This window comes from Protopterus annectens, chromosome 4.part1, assembly GCF_019279795.1.
Source record: "Protopterus annectens isolate FY-2018-M chromosome 4.part1, PAN1.0, whole genome shotgun sequence".
NCBI lineage: Eukaryota > Metazoa > Chordata > Ceratodontiformes > Protopteridae > Protopterus > Protopterus annectens.
The window spans coordinates 999,901,449-999,928,703 of record NC_056734.1 but is presented as its reverse complement, the minus strand read 5'-3'; the positions used below and the strand labels follow the sequence as shown (position 1 = coordinate 999,928,703).

Below are 27,255 nucleotides of genomic sequence, written 5' to 3'. Positions count from 1 at the left end.
CCTGTCTTCTTTGTCTATAAAAAAAACCTTGAGTAAGCTCCAGATTCTATCTAGTCTGGTTTGACCTCTTGGATGACTTTTTTTCTAGCAGCTTTTGTATTTCTCGTGCTGCTACTCTCTTCTGACTGGGTGGAACATCGGGAATTTTGCATACAATTGGAGGTGGAAGGGAAAAGTGGATTGTATAATCTCTGGAAATAATCCTCTGCACCCAAGTATTTTTTTTACATCTAGCCAGGCTCTCTGGTGCAGGGAAAGAACTGGGGGTCAAATCAGGCCTCCTTTCAGGAGTGCTGATACGGTCTGTCAGAGAAAGAATCCCTGGAACCCTAGTTTTGCGGGCCCCCTTAACCGCATGGGCATCGTCTATTAGAGTTTCTCCTTCTGCTCCTAAGGAAACTATTAACACATGTACCCCTGGAAAGGACCCTGGAACTTTCTGAACCTCATTTTCTGACCACCTCATTCATTACTAGAAAAGGATCTTTGAGGGGTCGAAAATAATATGCCCACTGCAGAGAGGGTCTTTCAATCCTTTTCACACCTGGAGACAGTGTCCTTCACTTCTGAGCCAAAAGCCGAACTGCTGTTAAAGGGTACATTGCCGAATGACGACTTGAAAATGCTCCACAAAATCACATAAGCACATCCAGGCATGCCTACTAATGGATATGCCTGAACCCGCTGCTCTTGAGACACCTTCAGCTGCATGTTGGAAAAGCCTCATGGATGAATTTGAAATGGATTGGAGGGGAGCCAACTGAGAAGACTGAGCCTCAGCAGTAATGGTCCCTGAAAGGGATTTTGAAAGTTCCTTGATCAAGTCCCGTAATATTCTGGTAAAATGTGCCAAATAGTTCAGTGACCTAAGTGCAAAGGTCGCTGATGCATATACAGGCTTCCCATATGGATTCATCACCCTAAACTCCCTGTTACAGGGATGAACAGAGGAACTTTTTCAGCAAGTTCCTTCTTGATGGCCACCGCAATGACCATAACATCCAAAGGCACCCCCTTTCTCCAGAATTCCTTCCCAATAAGTGGAGCCAGAATCCGATCTGGTCTCTTAGGGACTGGCTCAACTGAGTCAGGTTCCTTCGATGCCCACCTAGAGACCAAATCAATGAGCTCATCAGTGGGCAGAGTAACCCAGGAGGTAGGCAGGCCATATCCAAAGGCCTCCAGAAATGCAGATTTTTTTTGAAGAGTTACTAGAGGACCAGGATCTGCTTAAGGATCTCAACAATGTCTCTAAATGAGATGTTTTCTGGAGGTGATTGTGGGGACTCTTCTTCATCAAAATCTGTATTCTCAGTGACCGACTCTTGTGGAGAGTCTACGTGCTTTCTCTTGCACTTCCTGTACCTAGGAATTTCCTTGAAGGCGAGTGGAACTGAGCAGGTTTTGGATCTGATATTGTCTTTTTCTCTGGCAGTTTTAAAGAGGGAGTCAAGGAAGTACAGGGTGTCAGAGACTCAGTCATAGGCACCATAGTTTTTGTTTTTGGGGATTCAGCCCCAGAAATAGCTTCAGCAAAGGTAGATGGAAGCAGTCCCTTTAATATTAATTTATTCTTCCTGTCAGCTACTGTTCTAGGACTGAAGTTTACAAATTAAACAATCCTCTTGGAGATGTTGTGGGCCTAGGCAGTAAACATATAACACATGGGCATCTGAAAGGAGCAGTTTGTGCTCATACTTTTGACATTTTTTAAAAACCGAAGGTCCTTTTTTCAGACACACAGGCAATAAGAAAATGGTAAAGAAAGAAAAGGAAACTTTTTTTTTTTTTTTAAAGAATAGAGTGAAAGAAGGGAAATACCAGCAATAGTAAGAAAGACTGCACTATTGTGTAACAATAGGAGAAAAAAAAGAAAGCATTACCAATGATGGTAGACAAATATTACACTAAGTGTGAGTGGGGTAAGGGAGTAATAAATTAATGCGATTTACAATAGAAATAAGGGGAAAAATTTTAAGAGGAAAAAAATCCCACTTATCTGAGAAAACTTGAGAGCTAAGGCAGACCACTTTTCAAGAAGAGAGGGAAACGAGATCTGAGGTATGTTAGAGGTTGGCGCATTGTGGGTAAGGAAGGAGCTTGAGAGTTTTTTGGTGCCCATGAGATTTAGTAATGGCTGAGTCCGATCTGAGGATTGGATCCGAACCCAACAGTTGAGCAGAGAATGAAAATTGACAACAGATCTATTTCTATATAATCCTAACTACTTAGAGAATAAAACTGATCAGTTGAGAACACACACTAACAAACAGCAAAATACTAAGAAATATGCAATAACACTATTATTACACTATCAGAAAAACCTAACTCTATAAAATTCTAACAAGCCTAAATAGTTCAAACATGGAAGATCAAAAGTCTCACTCATCAATAAATGGGACAGAGCTCTTGGTCAACACTTCTGGCAGGCAGCAAATGAGATCTGAGGTAATTCAGGTAGGAAAGGGGATTTGTGGATAAGGGAGAAGTTAGCTGTCTCGGATCCAATATTTCGGTATATGGCAATAAGGTTAGATCAGAAACCCAGATGTTGAATCTGACAAAAACAGACAATACTGGAACAAGGTTTTGTACTAGTTTGAGCATATGAGTTTTTCAACTGGGGAATGAAATGAATGGCTTAAGTGAACTGCATTCTGTTAATTTTGCAGGCCTTTGATGGGAATGCATTTCAGAATGCTTACAGGTTCAGTGTCAAGAGCAAGAAAGTATCACTTTCCCAGCAGCAACCCTAAATATAGGTCTACTTGTCCCACTGTCACCTAAAAACACATGCCATTGTAAACTAGCTCCTGAGCAGTTAATCCACAGCACAGAATCAAGCCACATTTTATTACAGTCTGTCAACAATACACTCTCTTCTACTTATTGACCAGTACCACCATGAAACATTAGCAATGCCCATACTGGATTCAAAGGCAGAAACCACCACGTGCCATTGGCACATCTAGGACCGCTAATGAATACAGTGCTATTCAGCACACATTATCTTTTTACAACAGGGCAGAATTTTCCAATGCCACACTTCTGGAATACCATCATAAAGAAGGCAGGTATATAATGTGGCTGCCAAGTATCTGAAAAGTAAATAGTGGTGCAGAGGCATACAACTAACCACTATGCATGTCTTTTAGTGCAAAACTAGGCATCTGCAGAAACGTCTGGTAACAGACCACACACAGTTATCTTTTCTAGGACCATCTGCAGGTAGTTAACATCTGCCTTGCTGACTGCATCAATCGTCACAGGGCAGAAGCATTGCTTGACTGATTGGTGGATGTCAGAGAAATGGTCACGTGTGTGCATTGTTCAGAGTGCATTTCTCATTGCATTTTTGGCATTTGTTTTGTGCAAGACCATCTATTTACCATCACATGTTAAACTGTATTCCAGCCATCATGGCACAATATGCATGGCTGAACAGGTATGGATGACTGAAGCAGTGAGGTATGCACCAGAGAAGCCTGTTCACAGCTGTCATTTTACAAGCAGTATGCACAGCTCAACACAAAGCACCTCAAACTGGCAAATGATATAAACTGATCACCTGAAACACCAAAACACATCAAAATGGCACAACAAACAAATTATATGGCCACTTTCATCCATTTTCAATGGCTATCTTCAGAATAACTACAGCTTTCCACACTTTCCAATTTAAAGACATACACATTACATGACAAATAAAATCATAAGACACTATTACTCTAACAAAACTTTTAAAACATGTTGTTGTTGTTGCGTCTTTCGGCTTTTCCCGGTTAGGGGTCGCCACAGCGGAACTCTGGTCCGCTAATGATTGGCAGTAGATTTTTTACGTGCCGAGTTGCCGGCCCTGACACACAACCTTCAACGAAGGCATGCCCATTCACGCATGTCTCCACACAGAAGACGCTCTTGCTGAGAATCGAACAGGACAACATCTTACTGTGAGACGACAACGCTACCGCAGCACCACCACCGCATATAAAACTTTTAAAACATGTTGTTGTGTCTTTCGGCTTATCCCGGTTAGGGGTCGCCACAGCGGAACTGCAGTCCGCTAATGTTTGGTAGTGGATTTTTACGTGCCGAGTTACCAGCCCTGACGCACAACCTTCAACGAAGGTACGCCCATTCACGCATGCCTCCACACAGAAGACGCTCTAGCTGAGAATCGAACGGGACAATGTCTTACTGTGAGGCGACTTTTAAAACATGTATTATACATATTTTAAAACTTACACAGCCTCCTTGTGGGACCACAAATGAAGTCATAGAGTTTGCTGAAAATTTAAATAGATCTACTACAAAAAGCATGAACTAAAGAGAATCTTTTAGACATTCAAATTACTAAGGATTTAAATAACAGAAGGCATAAGAGTAAAATATATAGAAAGCAAAGTTCTATAAATAACTTTGCTTTACACAAGCAATCACCCTAGTTTATAAATAAAATATACCAAAAAGCCAATTTATTAGGGTGTCTAGGCTAACTACTAGTGACCCTGAATTTTCAATTGAAGTTAACAACATTATTAAATTATATGTTGCTAGAGGTAATCCTATAAAGAATTCTGAAGGAACTGCAAAATATGTTATTGACAACAGAAGCGCACAATATCCCCCTATTATTATTAAGGGAATTTCTAATATTACATGTTACTGAAAGAAAAAAGCATTCAAAACGTTTTTTTTTTTTTTTTCCTTTGGGTACATGCTTGTCAACTCCAAAGGGATTTATAAGATATTAACTCATAGCTGGAAGATTATTAAGGCCAATTCTGACTTGTATAAAGTAATAGGAGATAGATCCGAAGAAGCAATTAAAAAGAACCATTTTAAAGAGATTTTTAATAGAGATGACATGTTAGATAAAAAGTTATAAAAAGAACCATTTTAAAGAGATTTTTCATAGACACAATATATGTTGGATAAAAAGTATTTTATTAACAAAGATATTGTGTTTCTTGCAAAGTATGTCAATTTATTATGGATGATAAGTTTGTTTATATGCCTTTTAAGGGGAAATATTTCTTACTGGACATTGTATTAATTGTCAAATAAGAGGTATAATTTATTTAGCACAGTGTGCCCCAGTGTGATTCATTTTATATACATATGACCAGCCATAACTTTAATAGCCTAGTACAAATCTATGAATCTATGAATCTAAAAGAAAATATTTGAAGATCGATATGACATTTAGTCAAGAATGTGTTACACAGACATATTTAAATAAACCATATCATAGGATTTTTTTTCCATAGGCTTGAAAGGATTATACCAGATTTAAGAAGGGGTGACTTAAAAAAAGATAGAAGAGTGGGAAGCATTGTGGCAACTGAGATTCCAAGCCAATAAACCACCAGGGCATAATTGTACTGTTAACATCAAATCCATTTTTTAAATCCAAGAGGTTATACAAAATATAAAATATGTATAATACACATTTTTTAAGTTTTGTGAAACTGGCAGTGTTATGGCTTCATTTGTCACGATTCACACTTCTTTAAATAGGAAAGTGTGGAACATATTTATTTATTCTGAAGAAGTCCGCTGAAAAGGGACAAAAGCTCTAAATTGTTTCTTTGCACCGCTCCATGGTGTTTGAGTACAGCTGTTCAACTGTGAACTTAACACATAACTGGCTGATTTCTCATATAAAGTCGAATGCCTGAAATACCATGCATAGTGAATCCTTAAAATCTAAAGTATACTACACAGCATAAAAAGTGATCCTGGGATGCTGTTTACCTTACAATTCTGAGTGTTATAACTGCTGTGCCCCTGTAGGATGATTTATTTACTACACTATTTGCATATAAATGGAGTATGCTTTAGCAGGGATTCCCTTCAGTCAATCAACACTTCTCAAACCCAAAATATGAACCTGGGAGGAAGTCATCTGCAGAATGTGAACATATTGAGTATATAACAGCACTGCAAGGGACAGGGATGCGAGTACTATGAACAGGAGCTCAGTGTGATGTGCACACTGGCAAAGATCAGTTTTATAAGTAAACTGCAACCGTGTCATGAGGAAACATGGCCACATCTCTACATAAAAACAGTCTTCCTGTACATGTATCTGTACAAGTTGCAATGCACACCATGGTTAAAATTTAGGCTATGCAGTATTTGGCAATATGCCACATTAACTGTTCCCAGGTCAATACACACACAGTTCTAAATGCTGCTGAGTTTTGGTACAGTTCTGAGGTCTCACAATCCAGGTTTTGAATTGCAGAGTGCTCTGCAGCATGCCTACTGCAAAACTGAACCAGAAAACCATCTCTTATTCTTTATGTTATCCTATACTGCACCTGTAAATAGCCACCTCTTGGTCAGTGTGCATTCAAAGAGGCCCAAATGAAAGCAAAATGTATGGCAAGTTTCTATATCGCTTCAGTACCACCAGCCAAAATGCAGTACAACACATACCTCATATCCTGTAAAAAAAAAAGAGATACTGAGCCATACAAAGGATTCATACACACAGCAAAGAGGGACCTGCTGATCTTCAAATTAAAGACAACCAGAACAGTAGTATTTTAAGAATCCTTGTGGGCCATGCATCTAATGCAGCTTTGTCCTGGAAACCATTTGGATAACAAAGGATTCAGTGAGGCCAATGCCTTGGACTCTGGCATGTTTTGGACTAAACAGAAGTGTAACAAAGCAACAAAGTTCCCAAAACTGGTACAGGGCTAAAAAACGTCAGCACAGCTCGAACAGTGAACTCCTTCACTGAGATCACTGTTCGAGCTGTGCTGAAGTTTTTTAGCCCTGTACCAGTTTTGGGATATTTCGCTGTTCTATTGTTGCTTTTTGTGAAAGCAACAAAATTGTGAAGAGTCTTGCTATTTAACAGTGGCTTAAGGCTAAAAGGGGATGCACTTGCTGTAGTGAAAATGGAATGACAGGTGACTACTGGGATAAGTCATCTTCACAGGGACCACTACACACCCCCTGGATAGCATCCACTTTTGCACACAGTATATCAGCAACAGTAAGGATACTGACAAGAAAATGATGTACTACACAAAGTGCAAAAGTGCAACTTTTTTACAGTAATACTCTACTACCCAGTGGCAATAACTTATCCTGCAGGTGACTCCTGTAATCTCCCGTTTTAACAGCCAGATGTCACTGACTCAATGCATGTGTGCCACTTAATAGTGTTGCTGAGCATGCCACCTACTCCCGACCCAAGATATACAGCCATAAGACCTGAATGCAGCCTTTGAAATACATACTGTCAGAGTCAGCATCCTGATAGCTGGGCAACAGCTTTGTGTTGCGGATCTGCTGCCTCCTAATGCGGATCTTCTGCTTCAACTCCTGTATCTCTTTATCACTCTCCTCCTCCTCTTCCTCTAGCTGTCTCCACATCATGTTGCACTTCATCAGTTCTATGGCGGCAATCAGAGACTCACAGATGCTAAAATGGGCATTCTCCTACACAAAAAGGATAAGAAATGTCAGAAAGCATGCAACGCTGAATTTTCACAGACTTTTAAACTTAAAGGTATGTGAAATCTCCTACAAAAACCTAAAGGTAACATTTTGCTTCAAAACATCTGTTCCACACTTGAAACTCATCTCAACAATTATTTTTAAAAATATTTTGATACCATCTACTGACCTTATTACTTGGTGGTCAGCTGCTTGTTCACCATATTTGCTCCTTCCGGATGAGCAGGTTATGTGGAGAAATCCCATTAAACAACACACTAGAGCAACAAGCTTTTTTTACATTATGTCATAACCAATTTTACCTCTTCTTTACTAAGAATAACTGTGATGGTGTGAAACACACAACCCTTTAAAGTGCAAAAACTCCTACAAGAAATGTACACGATGGAAGCTGGCCATCAGCAGCTTCTTTATCTGATACCATTCTAACCAATTAATTTAAGTTACCATTGGCTTACAAAGAGATTATACTATATCATATGCCATAGAATGGTGTTACAGAGTTATCCAAATTCAGACAAAAACAAGTGCTGCATGTAAAATGTGAGACTAAGTTATTTGTACTAAAATATATTCTAAATGTCTGAGACTAATGAGGCTGAACAGCTTATTATTTCTAAAGAGAGACTGGATATGAAGAGGAATCAGTCAGCAGTGCCAACAACTGTAATGTAATTTTTGGAGAAGGATCGCTGAGCTGGTAGGAATGACAAAGTATTAATTGAAATAAGCAACATTATTCATTTAACTTCAAAACATGATGAGCTAAATGTTAAAATATACATCATCTGAAAGACTGGATGGGAAGAAGGCTGTCTATATTCTACGTAGGAGACTGGCAAGGAGAAAAAATGCATGAGAGAGCAAGAACTTACAACATGACTGTGAGCTGTTTAGTGTATCCAACTGCAGCAGCTGGACAGGATGAAAAGAAAAAGTAAAACATAGAGAATGTGATCCTGTGCTGCTACCAAAAGCTGAATAGAACATGGGAAAGTACATGGGCATACAAAGGGAACAGCTGCAGATGGCAGCTCCGGAAATTGTTCACCACTTTGTAATAAAGCGCACTTTATCTTTTTATGCATCAATCACATATTTATATCCAACAGGACCCTCTGCAGTGGGTGAACACAATACTGAATTTTTTCTTCTTTAAATCTTAACTATCCCTCCTTGAGGCATCCACCCTTTAGGTCCCTTACTTTATCCCTGTGTCAGAGCTAAGGGGCAAGCATACCTAAATTGCCAGTGACCTGCCTCACATGACCAGGGGGTAATGCCAGCAAAAACATACACTCACTAAAAAGAAAACAGAAGATGCCCTACCAGTGCCTAGGAAACATATACATTGATAACCAAAAGGCTGCAGTGCAAATGACCACCACGGGAATACAGCAGAAGCAAGCAGTGCAAAGAGTCAGCCCCAAGTAGAGAATATACTTCCAATGAACTGCCCAATAATCAGTTCAATGAAAATGCAGCTCTCAGTGCACTTAAGCAAGTACTACTTAGGTTAGGCTCCACCTGAGGAGCAAAGAAAATAAGCTAGTTTGTTTTCCTATTCATGTGGACCTAAGGAAAAACGAGATTGCTCATTCAGCATATGAAGTGTAAGTTGGTACCTATTTTCAGCAGACTAAAAAGTACTGGACGAAGAAAGGATTACAGAAGCAGATGAGTCATTTCAAAAGACATCCATTAATTGTTGAGTGGGGCTTACTTTGTGGTCAGCAGAGCCAGTCAGTTCAGAGAGTAGAACTAATACAATAATCAAGAAGTTTATGTACAAAAGTACAGAATAATTCCTGGAGTCTGAAGATCAAAAAGCCTTCTCAAAACTCAATAACCCTTTTACAATTAAGCATGTGCAAGAAATTCATCCCTCATTACATGAGTGTTGTTGGCCATTTTTACTCCCTGACTAGAAAGGGTTAACTCCAAAATAGTCTGACATTTAGGGAATTACAGAGAGCTTGACTTAAAATTTTCTTTAAATTATGCTCCCATCTTGAGATGCAAAAAATCAGCTGCATCTTGAATTTAAGAATATTTTCATTTTAATTCCACTTTTATAACACAATTAGAAAGACTGAAAATCTTACTTACCATACAAAACACTGTATTACACCTGATGTTACAATTCTGCTATATAATTACTATTCCTAACAGCTTTAATATCCATCACCCGGAACAGAAACGATAGTTAACTGAATGATTTGCAAATGTTGTAGTTTTTCAATTTCTAATTGCAACTTTGACCTTAATTTTATTCAATGAACAAAAATGGAATAACTAAATACTACCAACAGATTTTTTTTACAACAGTTTTCAACAAAATAAATTTGGATACGCATCCATACATTTCATGCTGTGTGAACGAATACCAAAATAAAAGGAATGGCAATCTGTGCTTCTAAAAGTTCCATTTCTGCTACAAAATTAATAAAATACATTTTCCGATAGTTCAACACACTAAACATAATATTCTGATATTTATTAAGTATATCAGAACGTTTCATAAGTTTGCTCTGTACAGAACTGACAAAATAATAAAAAGTGTAGCTATACAAGCCTGTAGGTTGTCCTTGCTAATGCAGCAATACATGCTTGAAAAAGCTCCCTGTACAGTATTACAAGAAACTGCTGCACACACTGCACCGGGGTGAAGATTCAAAGCATAAAGGTAATGTACACATCCATCTCAAGCATTCGCTTAATATGTCAGCAAATATGAGTGCTGACAAATTTCCAGGGAAAGAAAATAAGAAGTTATGTACCTACCATAACGTTCCATGTTAGCTGTCTTCTTCTCGCCTTCTTTCTTGCTGGATGGGTTCGGAGCCGACCCTCGGCTCCGACTCTGCCAATACTAAAGCTCGAGAGCTTATTCCACCAGCTCGAGGCTCCCCTATATCCCACAATGCTAGGCGCTAACTACTCAGATCTCGTTTGATAGCTAAAACCAAGCAGTTCTGGTCTTCATAGAATGGAGAAGAGAGAAAAGGAATCCACCTCTATATATAAAACTGTAGGTAAACTACCACAAACATAAAAAGGGAGAATAGAGGTGGTAGAACATGTGGGAAGGAAAAAATCCCAATGGAAGATCCCAAATATTCCTATCTGTCTGTCCAGGCTAGGGGGAAGGAGAGTGGGACGCAAGAAAGAAGGCGAGTAGAAGACAACTAACATGGAACGTTATGGTAGGTACATAACTTCTTAATGTTAAGTTGTCAATCTCGCCTTCATTCTTGCTGGATGGGACCGCGTCCCTAGCACCTTACCCCGGGTGGCCTATCGGAACAGACTCTTGAGAACAGTGGAACCAAAGTTGGCACGGTTTCTGGAGGCCATGTCCAATTTGTAATGCAAAATAAAGGTATGAGGAGAAGCCCATGTGGCTGCTGCACAAATGGAATCTATTGGTAGCCTGTCCTGAAAAGCTACAGATGTAGCTAATGCCCTAGTTGAATGAGCTCTAGGTCTTGAAGGCAGTTTTTGATGTCTGATTTCATAGATGAAGGTAATTATAGAGGTAAGCCATCTTGAAAGGGACACTTTAGTAACTGGAAGGCCCAATTTCCCTTCCGCATAAGACAGGAAAAGCTGATCAGATTTCCTGAACTGTTTAGTCCTGTCTAAATAATATCTAAGTTGGCAGTGAACATCTAGAAAATGTAACTTTTGTTCCGACCTGTTGGAATAATTAGGGAAGAAGACGGGGAGATCAATCATCTGGTTTAGGTTTGCCTCAGAGGAAACCTTAGGCAAGAAGGACGGATTAGTCCAGAGGGACACCCTGTCTTTATGAAAAACTAAGTAAGGAGGACGACTGCAAAGAGCATGAAGTTCAGAAACCCTTCTAGCTGAAGTTATGGCTACTAGAAAAAGTGCTTTCCATGAGAGCAACTTAAGAGGGCATGAAGCCGCTGGTTCAAAGGGGGGGAGAATCAAGGATGCTAGGACCAAATTCAAGTCCCACTGAGGTGGGGGATCTTTGATTGGGGGCTTGAGCAAAAAGACACCTCTTAGAAAGGCTTTGCAGAGTTTATGGGACATGATACTGGAGTCCGAGACACCTACATGAAAGTTAGATATAGCAGCTAGTTGTACTCTAATGGTAGATGAGGAAGAGCCCGAATGAAATAGCTCTGCCAGAAAGTCTAGGATAGACTGGATAGGTGCAGTGAAGGGGTCTATATTTTTTTATGCTGCCCAGAAGGAAAAACGTTTCCACTTACTATTATAAATCCTCCTGGTAGAAGACTTGTGAGAGGCTATCAGGATGTTACGGACCGAATGAGAGATTAAGGGAAGCCTGGCTAGGGTAGGAATCGGAGAAACCACGCTGTGAGGTTGAGAGATTGCAGGGAGTGATGCAGCTGGCCCGACTGGTGGGTCAAAAGATCTGGCACCGGGTCCAGATGCCAAGGCTGCTCCAACAGGTAATGATGGAGGAACGGAAACCATATCTGTCGAGGCCAGTAAGGGGCAATGAGGATCATGGTAACTCTCAAGGTGATAGCTTTCTGAATTAATTGAGAGATCAGTGGAAAGGGGGGAAAAGCATACAGAAGTCCCCGGGGCCAATCGTGGACTACAGCGTCTCTGGTGGGATGGCCTGGTAACGGGAAGAGAGTGAAGAAGTCGTGACACTTGCTGTTTTGGGGAGTAGCAAAAAGATCGCAGCAAGGCTGGCCCCATCTTTGGAAGACTCCTTCCAGCACTGATTTTTTTAGAAACCACTCGTGAGGCATGAGAATGGCCCTGCTCAACTTGTCCGCAATCACGTTGGACTTCCTGGGAATGTGCATTGCTATCAGAAAACGCTGAGAGGAAATCGCCCACTGCCAAAGTCTGAGTGCCTCTCGACATAAGGGGTAGGACTTGGTTCCGCCCTGTTTACTGATGTACCACACTACAGACATGTTGTCCATCTGAATTGCAATAGTCCCTGTGAGAAGAGAGTCCTGAAGGGCTTGCAATGCTAAAAGCACTGCTCTCATCTCTAAGACATTTATGTGCAAGTGGCAATCGAAAGGTTGCCACGTGCCCTGGACTGTCCTACCCTGATAATGCCCCCCCCCCCCGATCAGGGAGGTGTCCGTTGTCACCGTGGCGATTGGGGAGGGAAGAATGAAGGGTCTGCCCTGGAGAACTTGAGGTGATGTGATCCACCAAGACAGGTGATTCTTGCATGATTGAGTTAGTAGAATGATGTGAGACATCGGGAGCTGTTGGAAGGACCATTGAGTAAACAGCATCCACTGGAGGATCCGCATGTGAAAATGAACTAAGGGGAGAAGTGTAATAGTAGCTGCCATGAGTCCTAATACCTTCAAGACTACCCTGGCTTTGACCTTCTTGCATTGAAGTAGAAGGTAAACTTGTTTGCGGATATCTAATATTCTTTGCTCTGTAAGTCTGGCGGAAAGATGGACTGTGTCTAAGGTGGTGCCTATAAAGGTAATAGATGGACAAGGCGACAAGGCAGATTTTTCGAAATTTATTGAAATGCCTAGAGCTTGGCAAGTTTGGATGGTGAAGTCTCTGGATAGAAGCAGTTGATGTCTGGTGGTGGCGGTAAGGAGCCAGTCATCCAAATATGGAAATACCTGGAATCCTTGACGTCTCAAGTGAGCCGCGACCACTGCCATGCATTTGGTAAACACTCGGGGGGCTGTAGTGAGACCAAAGGGCAGGCATCTGAACTGGTAGTGACTGGCTCCCAGCCTGAAGCGGAGAAACCTCCTGGAGCGTCTGTGCATTTTGATATGGTAGTACGCATCCTGAAGGTCTATCGAGCACATCCAATTGTCCTGACCCAAGAAGGGTAGAATGGACTGTAGCGTGACCATCCGAATTTTGTTTTTGATATAATTGTTTAACTTGCTGAGATCCAGTATTGGTCTCCAGTCCCTGTTTTTGGTACCAAAAAGAATTTGGAGTAGATTCCGGATCCTTGCTGGTCTGCTGGGACTGGTTGGATAGCTCTTTTTGACAGCAGCTTTGATATTTCTAATGCTGCTTGTTCCCTTAGACTGGGTGGAACGTCTGGAAGGGATCCTTTGGGTTGGGATGGGATGTGAATAAAGGTAATTTTGTAACCCTCGGATATGATTGACTGCACCCATTTGTCTTGAGTGAGGGAAAGCCAGGCTTTTGGGTACAGTGATAATCTTCCCCTGACTGCCTCCGAAGGTGGACAGCCGGGCAAGCTCCTCAGGGATGCTGAAAGGGTTTATCACAGAAAGTTTCTCTGCTACCCTGGTTTTGCGGACCACCTCTGCCCCTAGGGCGGCGTCTACTGTTATTCCCCCCTCTGCCTCTAGAGGGGAATCGACCTTGTGCGTCACATGAGACTCCCTGTGGTTTGCGGAAACACATTTTTCCTCCCCTCTGACCTTTTGGATAAGGTCTAGAAGGAGTAGAAAAATGGACTCCCACGGCAGAGAGAGTCTTACCTTCCTGCTCGCACCTAGTCAATGTATCCTTCACCTGAGGTCCAAACAACGTTGAGCCATCAAAGGGGGAATTGGTGAAGGATGCCTTGAAAGGGTCCGCAAAATTGCAAAGCCGCATCCAGGCGTGACGTCGTAAAGCTACACCTGTGCCTGCGGCCCTACTCGCCGCATATGAGATAAGCCGCATGGAGGAGTTGACATTCGAATTGAGGGTTGCCAACTGGAAGTTCATTTTGTCTTGGAACCCCTCAGCTGTTGGATCCTACATGGCCTCACCCATATCCTTGAGCAAATCTCTCTGGAGACGTGTGAAGTGACACAAGTAGTTCAGCGACCGCATTGAAAAGGTCGCTGATGAAAACATCTGCTTACCGTACCTGTCCATGGTCCTAGACTCCTTATTAGGAGGATGGACAGGTACTGAAGGATCAGCTAACTCCTTCTTAGTGGCTGCGGCCACCACCATGGCATCAACAGAGACACCTTTAGATAGAAACTCTTTCTCTTTAGGGGCAGTAATAAATTTTGACGGCCTCCTTGGGGTAGGTTCCACTGAATCAGGGGCCGTCCAAGCCTTCCTTGCCACCACTTCCATAAGGGGGTCAAAGGGAGGGGACACCCAGGAGGTGGAAGGGCGAGAGCCAAACGCCTCAAGGTAAACAGACTCGTCCTCTGAAGGGTTAAGGGTGGACCAGTTCCCCCTCTGTTTCAGGATTTCAAGGATGTCAGCAAAAGAGACATCCTCAGAGGGGGACCGAGGGGAACCTTCAGATTCCTCCAAGTCGGTGTCAGAGGTGATAAGACTCAGGGAAGTCAATGTGCTTCCTCTTGCACTCTCTCTTCCGAGGGGGTTCTCCTACCGGATCAGGAGAGGCCTCGGAAGAGGAGGATATTCCCAATGGGGAAACCTGAGGAGCTAGCTCTCTATGGTCTGTTACAAGGGGGTGGGTAGAAACCACTGCAGGCACTGAAGAGGGAGGAGCTGACGGAGCCGACTGTGGGGTAGACACTGGGTCTAACATGCTCCGCATGACCTCGAAGGCGCCCCTATCAGCCAAGGCTGGAGGTCCTCGCTCCGAGGAGACAAGGACCCCCCCTGCAACGTCAGGGACGGCTCCGAGGCCGATGTCAGAGCCGAACTCACCAGCGCCGATGCCTTGAGAGGGAGAAGGGGGTCGGACAAGGGTCCGATGCCACTCGCCTCGAGCCGACGAGGAAGCCGGGCGAGATCCCTCCAAGGTGAAAATCGGAGCAGACGACGGAGCCGAAAGGGAAGGTATCGGCTCCGAAGCACCGACAGCCACGGCTCCGATGAGCCCCGGCTCCGAACTCAAAGGAGTCGGAGGAGGAATAGAATCAGGGATGGGAATAGCCGCTGACTGTTGAGTAGGGCTATGCAGCATTTGGGCCAGTGCCTCGGACTTGAGAAGTCTACTCACCACCCTTTGTAAGTCATGGTCGGACAGCGTGGAGGACAGAGAGGAATGAGACCTATGGCTCCGCTCTTACAGAAGAGGGGATCCTGGAGCAGAGTGGATGGAGCCGATGGAAGGGGACCTAGACCTCTTCTTTGAAGGTGGCTCCGATAAGCCTATCGGAGCCAACTGAGTCTTGACAACCTCGGCTCCGACCGGAGCCGAGGTAACGGTATGAGACTTCGAAACATCGACTGCCGCCGGAGCCGATGATGAAGCAGCTTTAATGCTCCCAGCAGACGACTCTGAAGCTGGAGCCAACGGCCTGGAAGTCTTAGAAGGCTTCCCCGACGCAGACTGGGTGGGGGGACCTTCAGGCTTTAACAAGCCTCGAAGTATGAGCTTGTTTTTGCGTTCCTGCAGGACTCTAGGGCTGAATGCATGGCAAACAGCACATGAGTCCTGCAGGTGCAAAGGTCCCAGGCAATAGACACAAGAAGTGTGACCGTCTGTCAGAGACATTTTCTGACAGCACGAATCACACTTCTTGAAGCCTGAGACCTTGGAGTCTTTAGACATCCTGAAAGGCTGTATGAAAACACAAACTCAACACACAGACACACCCTTTAACCAAATAAAAATCCAGTCACACTGAAAGGACAGGGAAAAAAGAAAAAAAAAAGGGAGTGGGCCAAAGGCCTAAAAGTTAAAAAGGGAATAAAAAGTACAGTTTTGTACCTACCATAAATGTAGATGTTCAAGTGCTAATACAGCTGCAGTCATAACAGATGGTTTTTCCTGCTGTCAGGCGGGTCCTCGGTCGGCCGAATTCCGAAGTCTAGGTCCGGCGTCGGTTGTCTTCGCTTCTTCCCTGACGTCAGTGCGACAGGGGTATAAAAGAACCAGCCGACGCCATTTTCTTCAGTTTTTCTTGCCCCAGATGTCAGGTGCCCCCAGAAGGAAGGCAATACATAAATTTATGTAATAATGCAATGCAATATAATCAAAAAACAGTAGTTGCAAGCAAATACACCATAAAAGAATACCCCAATCAGGTTGTATGAGGAGGTGTTAGCCATTAGGCCTGTCCCAAGAGGGGAAGGAGGGAGGGAAACCTGGACTGCAGCTGTATTAGCACTCGAACATCTACATTTATGGTAGGTACAAAACTGTACTATGTTCATCGTGCATACAGCTGCAGTCATAACAGATGGGTAGAATCCCAAAGCTAAAAAAGGGTGGTAGGCACTAGGTGGAACTAGGAGGAGCTAGGATGCCCTGCAAGACTGCAGTGGCAAAGCCTGCTCTAGATTTGGAGTATAATGGTAGGTGATAGTGCTTGGAGAAGGTATGTACAGAACTCCAAGTGGCTGCTTCCAAAATATCTTTGGTAGGAACCCCCCTGAGGAAAGCTGCAGAGGTAGCTGTGGCCCTTGTGGAGTGAGATCTGATGCCTGCAGGTACAGTTTTACCATGAAAAGAGTAACAAAAACGTATGCAGTGGGCTATCCATTTTGAAATTGTCTGTTTGGAAATAGACTTCCCTTGAGATCCTGTAGCATAGGACACAAAGAGTTGCTCTGATTTTCTGAGAGGCTTTGTTCTGTCCAAATAATAATGCAGCTGTCTGTGAATGTCCAAGGAATGTAGTAGTCTCTCCCCTTTGTTTTGAGGATTAGGGTAAAAGGTAGGTAAGTGGATAGCCTGATTCAAGGCTACCCTGGATACTACCTTTGGCATAAAGGACGGATTGGTTCGTAAGGAAACTCTGTCCTGATGGAAAATGATGAAAGGCTGCACAGCCATGAGGGCTTGTAGTTCCAAACCCCTGTGAGCTGAGGTGATAGCCAGAAGGAAGGCTGTTTTCCAGGACAAATATTGCAGTTCTGTTAAAGCAGCTGGCTCAAAAGGAGGCAAGGTCAGTTTTTCTAGAATGAAATTGAGGTCCCAAGCAGGTACTGGTTGTTTCCTTGGGGGTTTTATATTCTTAGCCCCTCTGAGGAACTGTCTTAAGAGGGGGTGAGAGAATAAAGGAGGATCAGTGTTGTATTCTGCAGAAATGGCTGAGGCATGGATTTTGATGGAGGAGAATGAAAGTCCACTGCTTAGCATCTCAGCTAGGTATTGTAATATTTGTGGTAAATTCAGTATTCCAGGATTCTGACCCTTTTTCTCATTCCAGGCACAAAACCGTTTCCATTTTGCAGAGTAGGCTTTTCTAGTAGAAGGCCTTCTGGCCTCCAAAATGACATCCTGCACCTCCTTGGAGAGTAGGGTCTGTTGTGAATTTAAGGAATTTTCCATGCGGCTAGATTGAGTGTTTTCAGCTGACTGTGAAGGGCTTTGAAGTTGTGCTGAGTCAGTAGAAGAGGCATTAGAGGCAGGATCCATGGTGGGTAATGCGTCAGACTTCTCAGGAGTGGGTATCAGTGTTGTCTTGGCCAGTTTGGAGCAATGAGAATCATCTTTGGTCTGTCTGCTCTGGTTTTTAATAGAACTTTTGGCAGCAGAGGAAGAGGTGGAAAGGCATAAACTGTCATTGTTGTCCAACTGAAAGAGAGTGCGTCCACTTTCCAGGCCTGTGTGTGAAAGGTCCTTGAGCAGAATTTTGCCAACTGGTGATTTCTGTGGGAGGCAAAGAGATCTATGTCTGGCCTTCCCCATGCTTGAATTATCTTTGTAAACACTTGAGGATGCAACTTCCATTTGTGTGGATCTGTCATATTTCTGCTTAGGTTGTCTGCCAGCATGTTTTCTTTGCCTGGCAGGTACTGTGCTTGAAGTTCGATTTGTAATTCCAGAGCCATGCTCCAAAGAGACATGGCTAGCCTGCATAGGGGGTATGAATGGGTTCCTCCCTGTTTGTTTACATACCACATTACTGTGGTGTTGTCTGTCCTTATCAGTAGCTGGCCTGGATGCAGTAGGTCTTTGAAAGCTATAATAGCATTTATTACTGTTAGCATTTCCTTTTGATAGATGTGTAGGTGCTTTTCTTTTTGGGACCATTTGCCCTGAATGCACCGATCTGTCATGTGCGCCTCCAGGCGTAGTCCGAGGCGTCTGTTGTGTTGACTTGATTTGCTTGAGGCTTGCAGAATGGGAGACCTGTGTTTCTTTGGCATGCTTGAGCCCACCACAGAAATTCCTTTTGAAGACATGGAATCAGTGGTATCATTGTTTCCAAGTGGCTGTGTTGAGACCATAGGTTTTTTAGGTACCATTGAAGTTTTCTCATGTGCAGCTTTGCACATGGGATTAGTAGGATGCAAGATGCCATGAATCCCAGAGCCTGCAGGATTTTCCTTGCAGTCAGCCTGGTGAAAGTTGCCAGTTTTCTGAAGTATTGAGTTAGTTGCCCTTGTTTCTCTGGCGTGAGGTAGGCCATCTGGGTGTTTGTATCCAAGCTGGCACCCAGGAAAATTATTGTTTGAGAGGGTATTAGCCTTGATTTCTTTTTGTTGACTGTGTAATCCCAGAGAATTCAACAACATTATTACAAATGACAGATGTTTCAGAAGTATGTGCTTGCTGTCCGCTTGGATCAGGCAGTCGTCCAGATATGGGTATATTTGTATCCCTTGAAGTCTGCAGTAGGCAATTACTGATGCCAGGCATTTCGTGAACACTCTGGGCGCAGTAGATAAGCCAAAGTGCAATGCAGAGAATTGATAATGGGTTGAACCTGCAAGAAATCTGAGGTATCTTCTGCAATCTTGTCTGATTGGGACATGCAGGTATGCCTCCTTGAGGTCCAATGTTACCAGCCAAGACTCCTTGCCCAGCATGGGAAGAAGCTGCTGTAATGTGAGCATCTTGAATTTTGGCACAAGTAAAAATGTGTTTAGGATGGATAGGTCCAAAATAGGTCTCCAATCTTTTCCCTTCCTTGGTACCAGGAATAGTCTGGAATAAAAACCTTGACCCTGTTCTTGTGCAGGTACCTCTTGAATAGCTTTTATGTCCATGAGATCTGAAATTTGTTTTTGTGCCTCTGCCCTTTGACTGTGTGGCAGGTTTGGCATGCCTCTCATTTTTGTAAGGGTGTGAAAGTGGAATCTGTAGCCTCTGTCTATAATGTCCAGGATCCATTTGTCTTTTGTGACAATATGCCAATTTTTCGAAAATAATGCCAGTTTTCCGCCTAAAGGTGCTGCCATTTGAGCCTTGCTTGGCATGCAAAGGGGAAAGTCAGTTGTTCTGCTTTCTGAATGGCTGTGAACTATCCTCACCACCTCTTTGTGTAGGTGCTTGCCATTGTCTGCCTCTAAATGATCCTTGAGATTGTCCTCTGTCCCTTGGGCGCCTGTATCTACCTCTTTGGGGTCTGTCCGTGGCTGGAAAGGACCAATTTTTGGAAAGCCAATTTCTACTGAAACGTGGAGGTTGTACCTGTAGGAAATCTTTCACTGTTTGCATTGATTTTGCCTTTTCCTCCATTTTCTTTAATACCTCCTCAGCTTTAACACCGAACAATACATCTTTTTGCAGAGGGGCATCTAGTAATTTAGCCTTGACATGATCTGGTAAGGTTTGCTCTTTGAGCCAGGCATGTCTACGTATGATTGATCCTGTAACAGCAGCTCTACATGAGGCCTCTAAAGCATCAAAACCACATTGCAAGGTATGTTTACCCACTTGTTCTGCACTATGTATCAAATCCTGCAACTCCATCAAGTCTGGTTGTTCAGGTTGTGATATTTTGCTTCTCAACTGTGATAACAGAAACTGTTGGTACTTTAACATATGGAACTGACAGTGTAATGCTCTGATTGTTAAGGTGGCCGAGGTGTATACCTTTTTCCCCCACCTTTCTAAAGCTCTGGAATCTCTCTCTGAAGGTAATGGATTTTTAGCAGTGGAAGCCTTAATTCCCTTGGGACCCTGTGAAATAGTTTCTGGGTCGGCCGCATGGCTTTTGTATAGGAATTGGTGTGAGTCAGGAACCCGGTAATACTGGTCTGGCTTGACTGGAGCTGGAGGTAAAGAATCTGGGTTAAGGCAGGTCTCCGAATACACATCATCTAGAATGTCTAAGACAGGAGGTATAGCCAGAGGTCTGTGCTGAGGGAGTAAGAGGAAATCCCTAAGCCTTTTCTTGGAGTCTGAATACTCTTGGCCTTCCCAGTGGAAGTGTTCCCTCAAGGTATGTAAGGTTTCTCCAAAAGTGTAATCCTCAGGGGGGGAGACAGAGAGAATGGACTCCTCTGCATCAGAATCTTCAAAAGGGGAGTAAGAATGTTCCTGGTCTTCAGAATGGTCTGAAATAATGGAGGCCTGGTCCGAGGAGGGGGATTCTTCCTCCACTCTGGGCCTTTTGTCCGGGGGGGGTTGGGAACCCCTGATTAGAGTAATCAAATCCTCAGACATTTTGAGCATCTGTTTTTTAGGCATGGGGCTTTGAGAAGGGCCCTGTGGAGCCTGTCTTTTAGTATGCATGGCTGCTTTAGACTTAGTGAAAGCCTTGATGGAAAAAGAAGAGGAAGGCCTGTAGACACCTTGAGAGGTGGCAGGTCTGTCTAAACTCTGAGTTTCACTGCCAAGAGTGGCTTCGGTATCTGTAGCCGGGGTATGGGCCGAAGAGCCTGCGACCTCGAGCACATTAGACACCGCCAAAGAAGTGTCGTCGGTAGTCAGGGGCTGCATAGGCGCCTCACTGAGAACCGGACCACCTGTAGTCGGCTTTGGCGTGGTGTCGGTAGAAGTCGAGGACCTCGTATGTTGGTCCTTATCTCTGTGTTTTTTACTGAAAACTGGAGTCGAAGTATCCGATGACATAATGTAATTAAATTTTTTGCCAAAATAGTGATGGGCGAACTCCGCCCGACGCTTAATAGTGCGTTTGTTGAATGTAGCACAAAAATGACAGGCCGAGACGTCGTGGTCTGGGCCTAAGCAAGGTATGCAGAGAGAATGAAAATCCTTATGCAGTATTTGCTTCCCACATGAAATGCAATTATTAACTTTGTCTGACATCGGTCTGAGGCAAGAAAAGTTTCCCCAACGGGGTACTTAGCTTTCAAGAAGACTTCGGTTGAAAAATATTCGTAATCTCAGGAGCCGGCCGACCGGCACTTGCGAACTGCTTCTGCTTCGGGCACCGTGTGGCAAGAAAGACTGAAGAAAATGGCGTCGGCTGGTTCTTTTATACCCCTGTCGTACTGACATCAGGGAAGAAGCGACGACAACCGACGCCGGACCTAGACTTTGGAATTCGGACGACCGAGGACCCGCCTGATGGCAGGAAAACCCATCTGTTATGACTGCAGCTTTATGCACGATGAACATCGGGAATTCAAACACAAGGGGAACCCGATTTAAACTAAAGGGATACTCTGTATAAAAGCTAAACTAAATAGAAAAGATAGGGGTAGAATTTGAAGTTTTTTTAACAAGAAAACTCACTAACCTGCCAGAGCCGGTAGAAGAAAGTACCTCGTCAGCTAAGCGGCAAACAAGATCTGAGTAGTTACCACCTAGCATTGTGGGATATAGGGGAGCTTCGAGCCGGTGGAATAAGCTCTCGAGCTTTAGTATTGGCCGAGTTAACCCATCCAGCAAGAATGAAGGCGAGATTGACAACTTAACATTGTCATTTATATGAAGAAATGTGACTTTTACTTCTAGTGGAATGATAACTCAAACAAGATTTGTTCTGGCCATACATTTTATTCTTCATCCCTTAGATAACCAAATATAATGCGTCTTGGCAAAATGTCACATTGAGATGTTTAAGCAAGCCTGCATATGGTGTCCAAATACAAGCAGTGTTTCTATCACCACTTGGCATTTCTTAGCAAATGTTTCAGGGAATTACATTTGAAAACCGGTGCATGAACTGAACACAAGAATGCCATTCTACACTTGAAAGACTTACATGCATCACAACACTCCAACTAGATGTGCCATTATGCCCCAGTTAGTACAGGGATTTTTCATACTAGTATAATTTCAGTAACAAAAAATATCAGTTTTATGAAGAAGCTTGCATTAACAACTCAAAGATATGTTACGGTCAAAGACTACACAGTCCAACCTAAATCATATATACCTCTCAGAAACCAAATATAATGCAACTTTGCAAACTAAAATGTTTATTTTGGTCTGAATTTATTAAATATTTACATTGTGGAGTATTCTAAGAACTCTGCTTTTGGCTGATTGCATCTAAGAAATCTACTAGAAAAGGTTCAAAGGAAGTGATTTCTGGTGAAGATTGTAGACCTATAGTTTCAGTTTTGTCCCAGTATTTTGTAGCTATTTTGTATTTGTCAGCACACATTTTGTATGGCATACTAAAATAAAATAAACGTTGCTTATATGCATAAGAAACTCTGCAAACTGTCACATTATAATAAATGCAAAGATGAAACTGATGTGCTGGAATTAAATATGAAAACATCATAAGAGTCCAGATTTCTCTATCAAAGTTTGGGTGGAGGTGAGGCCAAAATTAAATTCAATCATACTTAGTGACAACTGCCTTTTTGCAACAAGACAAAAACAAACTAGTAATTGTCATTTCTCTGAAAAAAAAGATACACATATGTATATATTTATGCATGAATAAATAAACTGTAAGTGTAGGTGAATGTGAATACGCTGGTGTATATACCTATAAACACACAATTACATATTTTATACATTATACAATATACAAGTACACACTTAGAAATACTCCAGAGTTGTCACCACAGCTGGGAATGTCCAAGGCACAAACAGATGTAAATGCTTAGATAAACTTAGGTGAAACTTTAATAAAACAATGCAAATAAAACATATAAAAGATAAGCGCTTTCAGGTCCAGGAAATAACCCTTCTTCAGATCTAAGTCTCATAATGATGACTTCAGTTTTTAAAGGGCAAATAGCCAATCAAAAGGATCTCCTAAGCTGACACCCCTAGGGGCCGGCTTCAATGAATAATTAAAATCCAAGCCTAAAAATCTACAGACAACACACAAGTCAATCAACGTTATCTTCTAAGTTGACGCCCCTTAAGAGCCGGCTTCTCGGGATAATTAGAGTTCAGTCCAGGAGATATATATGCTTGCATCATTCCAATCTATCGCATTTCAGTTAATTCAATTCTGTTATTCAGATCTCCACCTCTAAGATTATCCAAAACAACTTGTAAAACTCTTAAACAAAACTTGTGACCAGTATTCTCCTTTACGTGTTTTGCTAGTGGATTCTTCAAGTCACCAATACAAATGTCACTTATATATTTAAACAACTTGTAAAACTCAAACAAAACTTGCGACCAGTATTTACGTGTTTCGCTAGTGGATTCTTCAAGTCACCAAGACGAATGTCACTTATATGTTTTGACATCCTCTCTTTAAACTGTCTGGTTGTCTTACCCACATAAAATTTGTCACATAAATTACAAATGGCTAAATATGCAACATTCCTAGTTGTACGATCTGCATAAAATTTTGGGACATAAAATATTCCAGAGCCCGGATGTATAAACTCTTGAACTTCAGAAATATGTCTGCAATTACTGCAATGTCTACAAGGATATGTACCGATTCTATTGGATATTGCCCACTTTGGCATCATTGGCTTATGGCACAAAATCTGCTTGAAATTCAGACTGTTCTTATAAGTAATCCGTGGCTTGTTTCCAACTATTTTCTTCAGCTCTTTGTCTGCTAGCAGAATGTATGTTCCAGTTCTTCCTAATGATTTCATAAATATATCTTGTATCCCCCCGTATAGGTCAAAGTAAGTCTCTGCTGCCAATTTTTGCGTCCTGTGTTTCACAGTCTCAATTTCTGGTTGTGACCCATCATCTCTGTATAATTATGTTTTTGCCTGTTGTCCACGATTAATTTGCACAAATCGCTTAGCTTGTTCTCTTTCTTTCCTCCGATATCCCCCTTTGTTAAAATACTGTGCCATCTCTCTGCTTGCTATTGTGAAGTCTACCTCCTTAGTATATAATCTTGAACATCTCAGGAAATCACCTTTTAGAATTTTCTTATAGATATAATTTGGATGCATACTATTTCTTGTGAGGTAGGTGTTCTTCCAACAGTCCTTTTTATAAATGCATGTATTAATAACTCCATCTTCATCCATTACTAACTCTACATCCAAAAAATCCATTTTCTGTTCCGAGCATTTTTTGGTGAAACTCAGAACGTTGGTTGTACTTTCCATATATTCATAAAAGGATTGTAGTACTTTCCATATATTCATAAAAGGATTGTAGCTGTAGAGCTGTATCTCCCCAAAGAATGAATATGTCATCTACAAAATGCTTGTAAAATTTCACATATTCAGAAAATGGATTATTAAAATGTGCCTTTCTTCCCACTCTGCCATAACTACGTATGTGTAACTACTGGCACATGGGGTGCCCATGGCCATCCCCCACTGTTGCCAATAGATGTCTCCTTCAAACATTAAGACATTATGCTCAATAACTATTTTCAGTAGTATGTAAATAAGTTCAGTTCTGTTCTCTGTATAGTCTGTTTCCTTGGTCAAGAAATTTTTAACCAAATTTATGCCTACATCATTAGGAATAACAGTAAACAGACTTTGCACATCCATTGTAACCATGACATATTTACTATTAGTACTTTCTTGTCTCGGGTATTGGCTCAAAGTGATTAGAAAATGCTCAGTATCGTTGAGCACAACCAATGCTATTTGTAGAAACCTCTTTAGTTGTTCAATGTAAATGGAGGCTGGTTCTGTGGCCCATCCTGCTCCAGCCACTACTGGTCGCATCGGAGGATATGTTGGATATTTATGTACTTTAGGAAGTCCATTGAAAACTGGTATAACTGGATGTTCCACATTCAGATATTCAAATAGTTCTGTTGTAATCAAATTATTCCTATGCATACTCGTAAGTATGCTTTTAATAGAGGTTTTTATTTTGGTCAATTCACTTCTAGTATTGCACTTGTATGTCTTATCATCCCTTAATAGAGACTGCATCTTACTTAGAAAGTTTTGTCCAACAAGACTATGGCCACTCCTTTATCTGCTGGTTTTATAATTAAGTCAGGTGCTTTACATAATTCATGTAAGCCTTCCTTTCTTTCTTTGTTACATTATGAAAACAGTCTCATCGTTGTCTTAGTCTATCATTTATTTCTAGTTCACATACTTTGATGAAAGTCTCTATTGTATGATTAAATTGTGGGGTAAATGCACTTGGTTTCTTATAAATATTAACTTGCTGTTCATTGTTAACTCCAAATAATTACTTGAGCATTAATTCTCTGCCAAAGATTCTCAGTTCCATAGCTACATCATTCATACTCAATCCAGTAGCTGGTATATATTTCAAACCCTGATTTATGAGAGATACATGTGTCTAATTTATAGGAAATGTGGACAAATTCATAACCAGCATATCCTCCCCATCTGTTTTGCCATTTACTTCTCTAGTCACAATTTCCTCCTTTTCCTGCCTCTGCTCTGTGAACGAGGCCACCACTTGTTCCATTGTTCTCTTACTTGTACAGGAAGAGCTGGAAAAGCAGTTGGCATTGGAAAATTTGTTTTAGGCCTTACACCTACATTGTTTGTATTACTTGTGTTGGGTTAAATTCACATTATTCACTATTGCTGATGTGTTAGTTATTTAACTGCAAGTTATTTAATGTTCCTGGTGTTTCTGCACATGCCGTACATATATTGGCACCAGCTGTTTCTAACTCATCTTGCTTTCCTGTTCTTTTTATATTATTACTAGAACAAGGCCTAGCAAACACATGTCCTTTGGAAAAATCTTCATAATCTCTCTAGTTTTTTTAATTTTGCTCTGCTCAAGCTTGTTGTCAAATAATGATATTTTAGAATACAAATCATCTAGCTTATCATGACAAGTGCTGGACTCAAAACCACTTTCAAGTTCTTGCATTAAATTTTCAATAGTCACCAGCAATTCACTCTCTTTAGGTGTAAAACAACTCAATCTTATGTAATTAAAGCTTACCTCCAGATTGAGGGACTGCCATTTTTCTAACAAGTCCGGAAATACTCGGCCACAGGAGGGCATCAGTAAAACCCTTAGTCCTCTCGGCATGATTTTATGATGTAGGCATGCCCCCATATGGAGGCCTTGCCACTGTAGTCTCTTCAGTTTGTAGAAGCAGGTCTCTAGCTCTTTAAGCTTCTTATTACAAATGTCCATATCTCCATTAATGAACCTCTCTTCCCCTGCACTAGTTTCAGCCTCACAGCTAAAGGAGAGTTTTAACAGAGGATTAGTTGTCAGATGTGCAGGATTTATTTCCATATTCTGCCTGACAGCCATATGATGCCTTTTTGGGCGATAATCCAATTCACCAAGTATATAACCACTAAAAAGGTGTCCCAATCAAAGCGGAGCCACTGCAAATGCAACGAAGGTTCAGCTCACCAAAAAAAAAAATCCAAGGCCCATAAACGTTCCAAAAGACTTTAATGAGAAATACACACAAAATAAAACGTCGACCTAGGTTTCGTCCGTTAAACGAACTTCATCAGAACACATCTCACTACATTCTGAAACTTTAAATACAAGTTCTCAAGGAACTAATTGAGCCTGTTAACCAATGAAAATAATGTGAAATTTGAACAACAGTAAATTAATGAATTAATAAATTAATCACTCCATTCTTCAATTAAAAACAAGTGCAAGATGCAAAAGCTTGAGCCCCATACTCTGTATATGTTATATATAAAATGAAAAACATAAATAACAACTGCTGTCTGTGTACATTGAAATACATTGATCCTAAATTGGATTATGTGTTATTAATATAAATATAACTAAAAACAACTACTAAAAACATCAGCCGGTACATATAGGAACATGATCCATATAAAATTGTGGCCAAATAATGTGATGCAAAGTTAAAGATTATGTCTTAAATGTATGTTAAA

At 41.8% G+C, this 27,255-nt stretch overlaps 1 protein-coding gene across 7 annotated transcripts in view; it reads right to left on the bottom strand.

The window, feature by feature from the left end:
• The window catches only part of RUBCN (rubicon autophagy regulator), a 2,564,006-nt gene that overhangs the window by 1,453,801 nt on the left and 1,082,950 nt on the right, over window positions 1-27,255 (bottom strand). For all 7 annotated transcript variants that reach the window (XM_044070705.1, XM_044070707.1, XM_044070708.1 and 4 more), the window contains one exon: window positions 7,260-7,461. In XM_044070705.1, coding sequence (XP_043926640.1) covers window positions 7,260-7,461 — 202 coding nt within the window. The remainder of the gene's footprint in view (window positions 1-7,259; window positions 7,462-27,255) is intronic.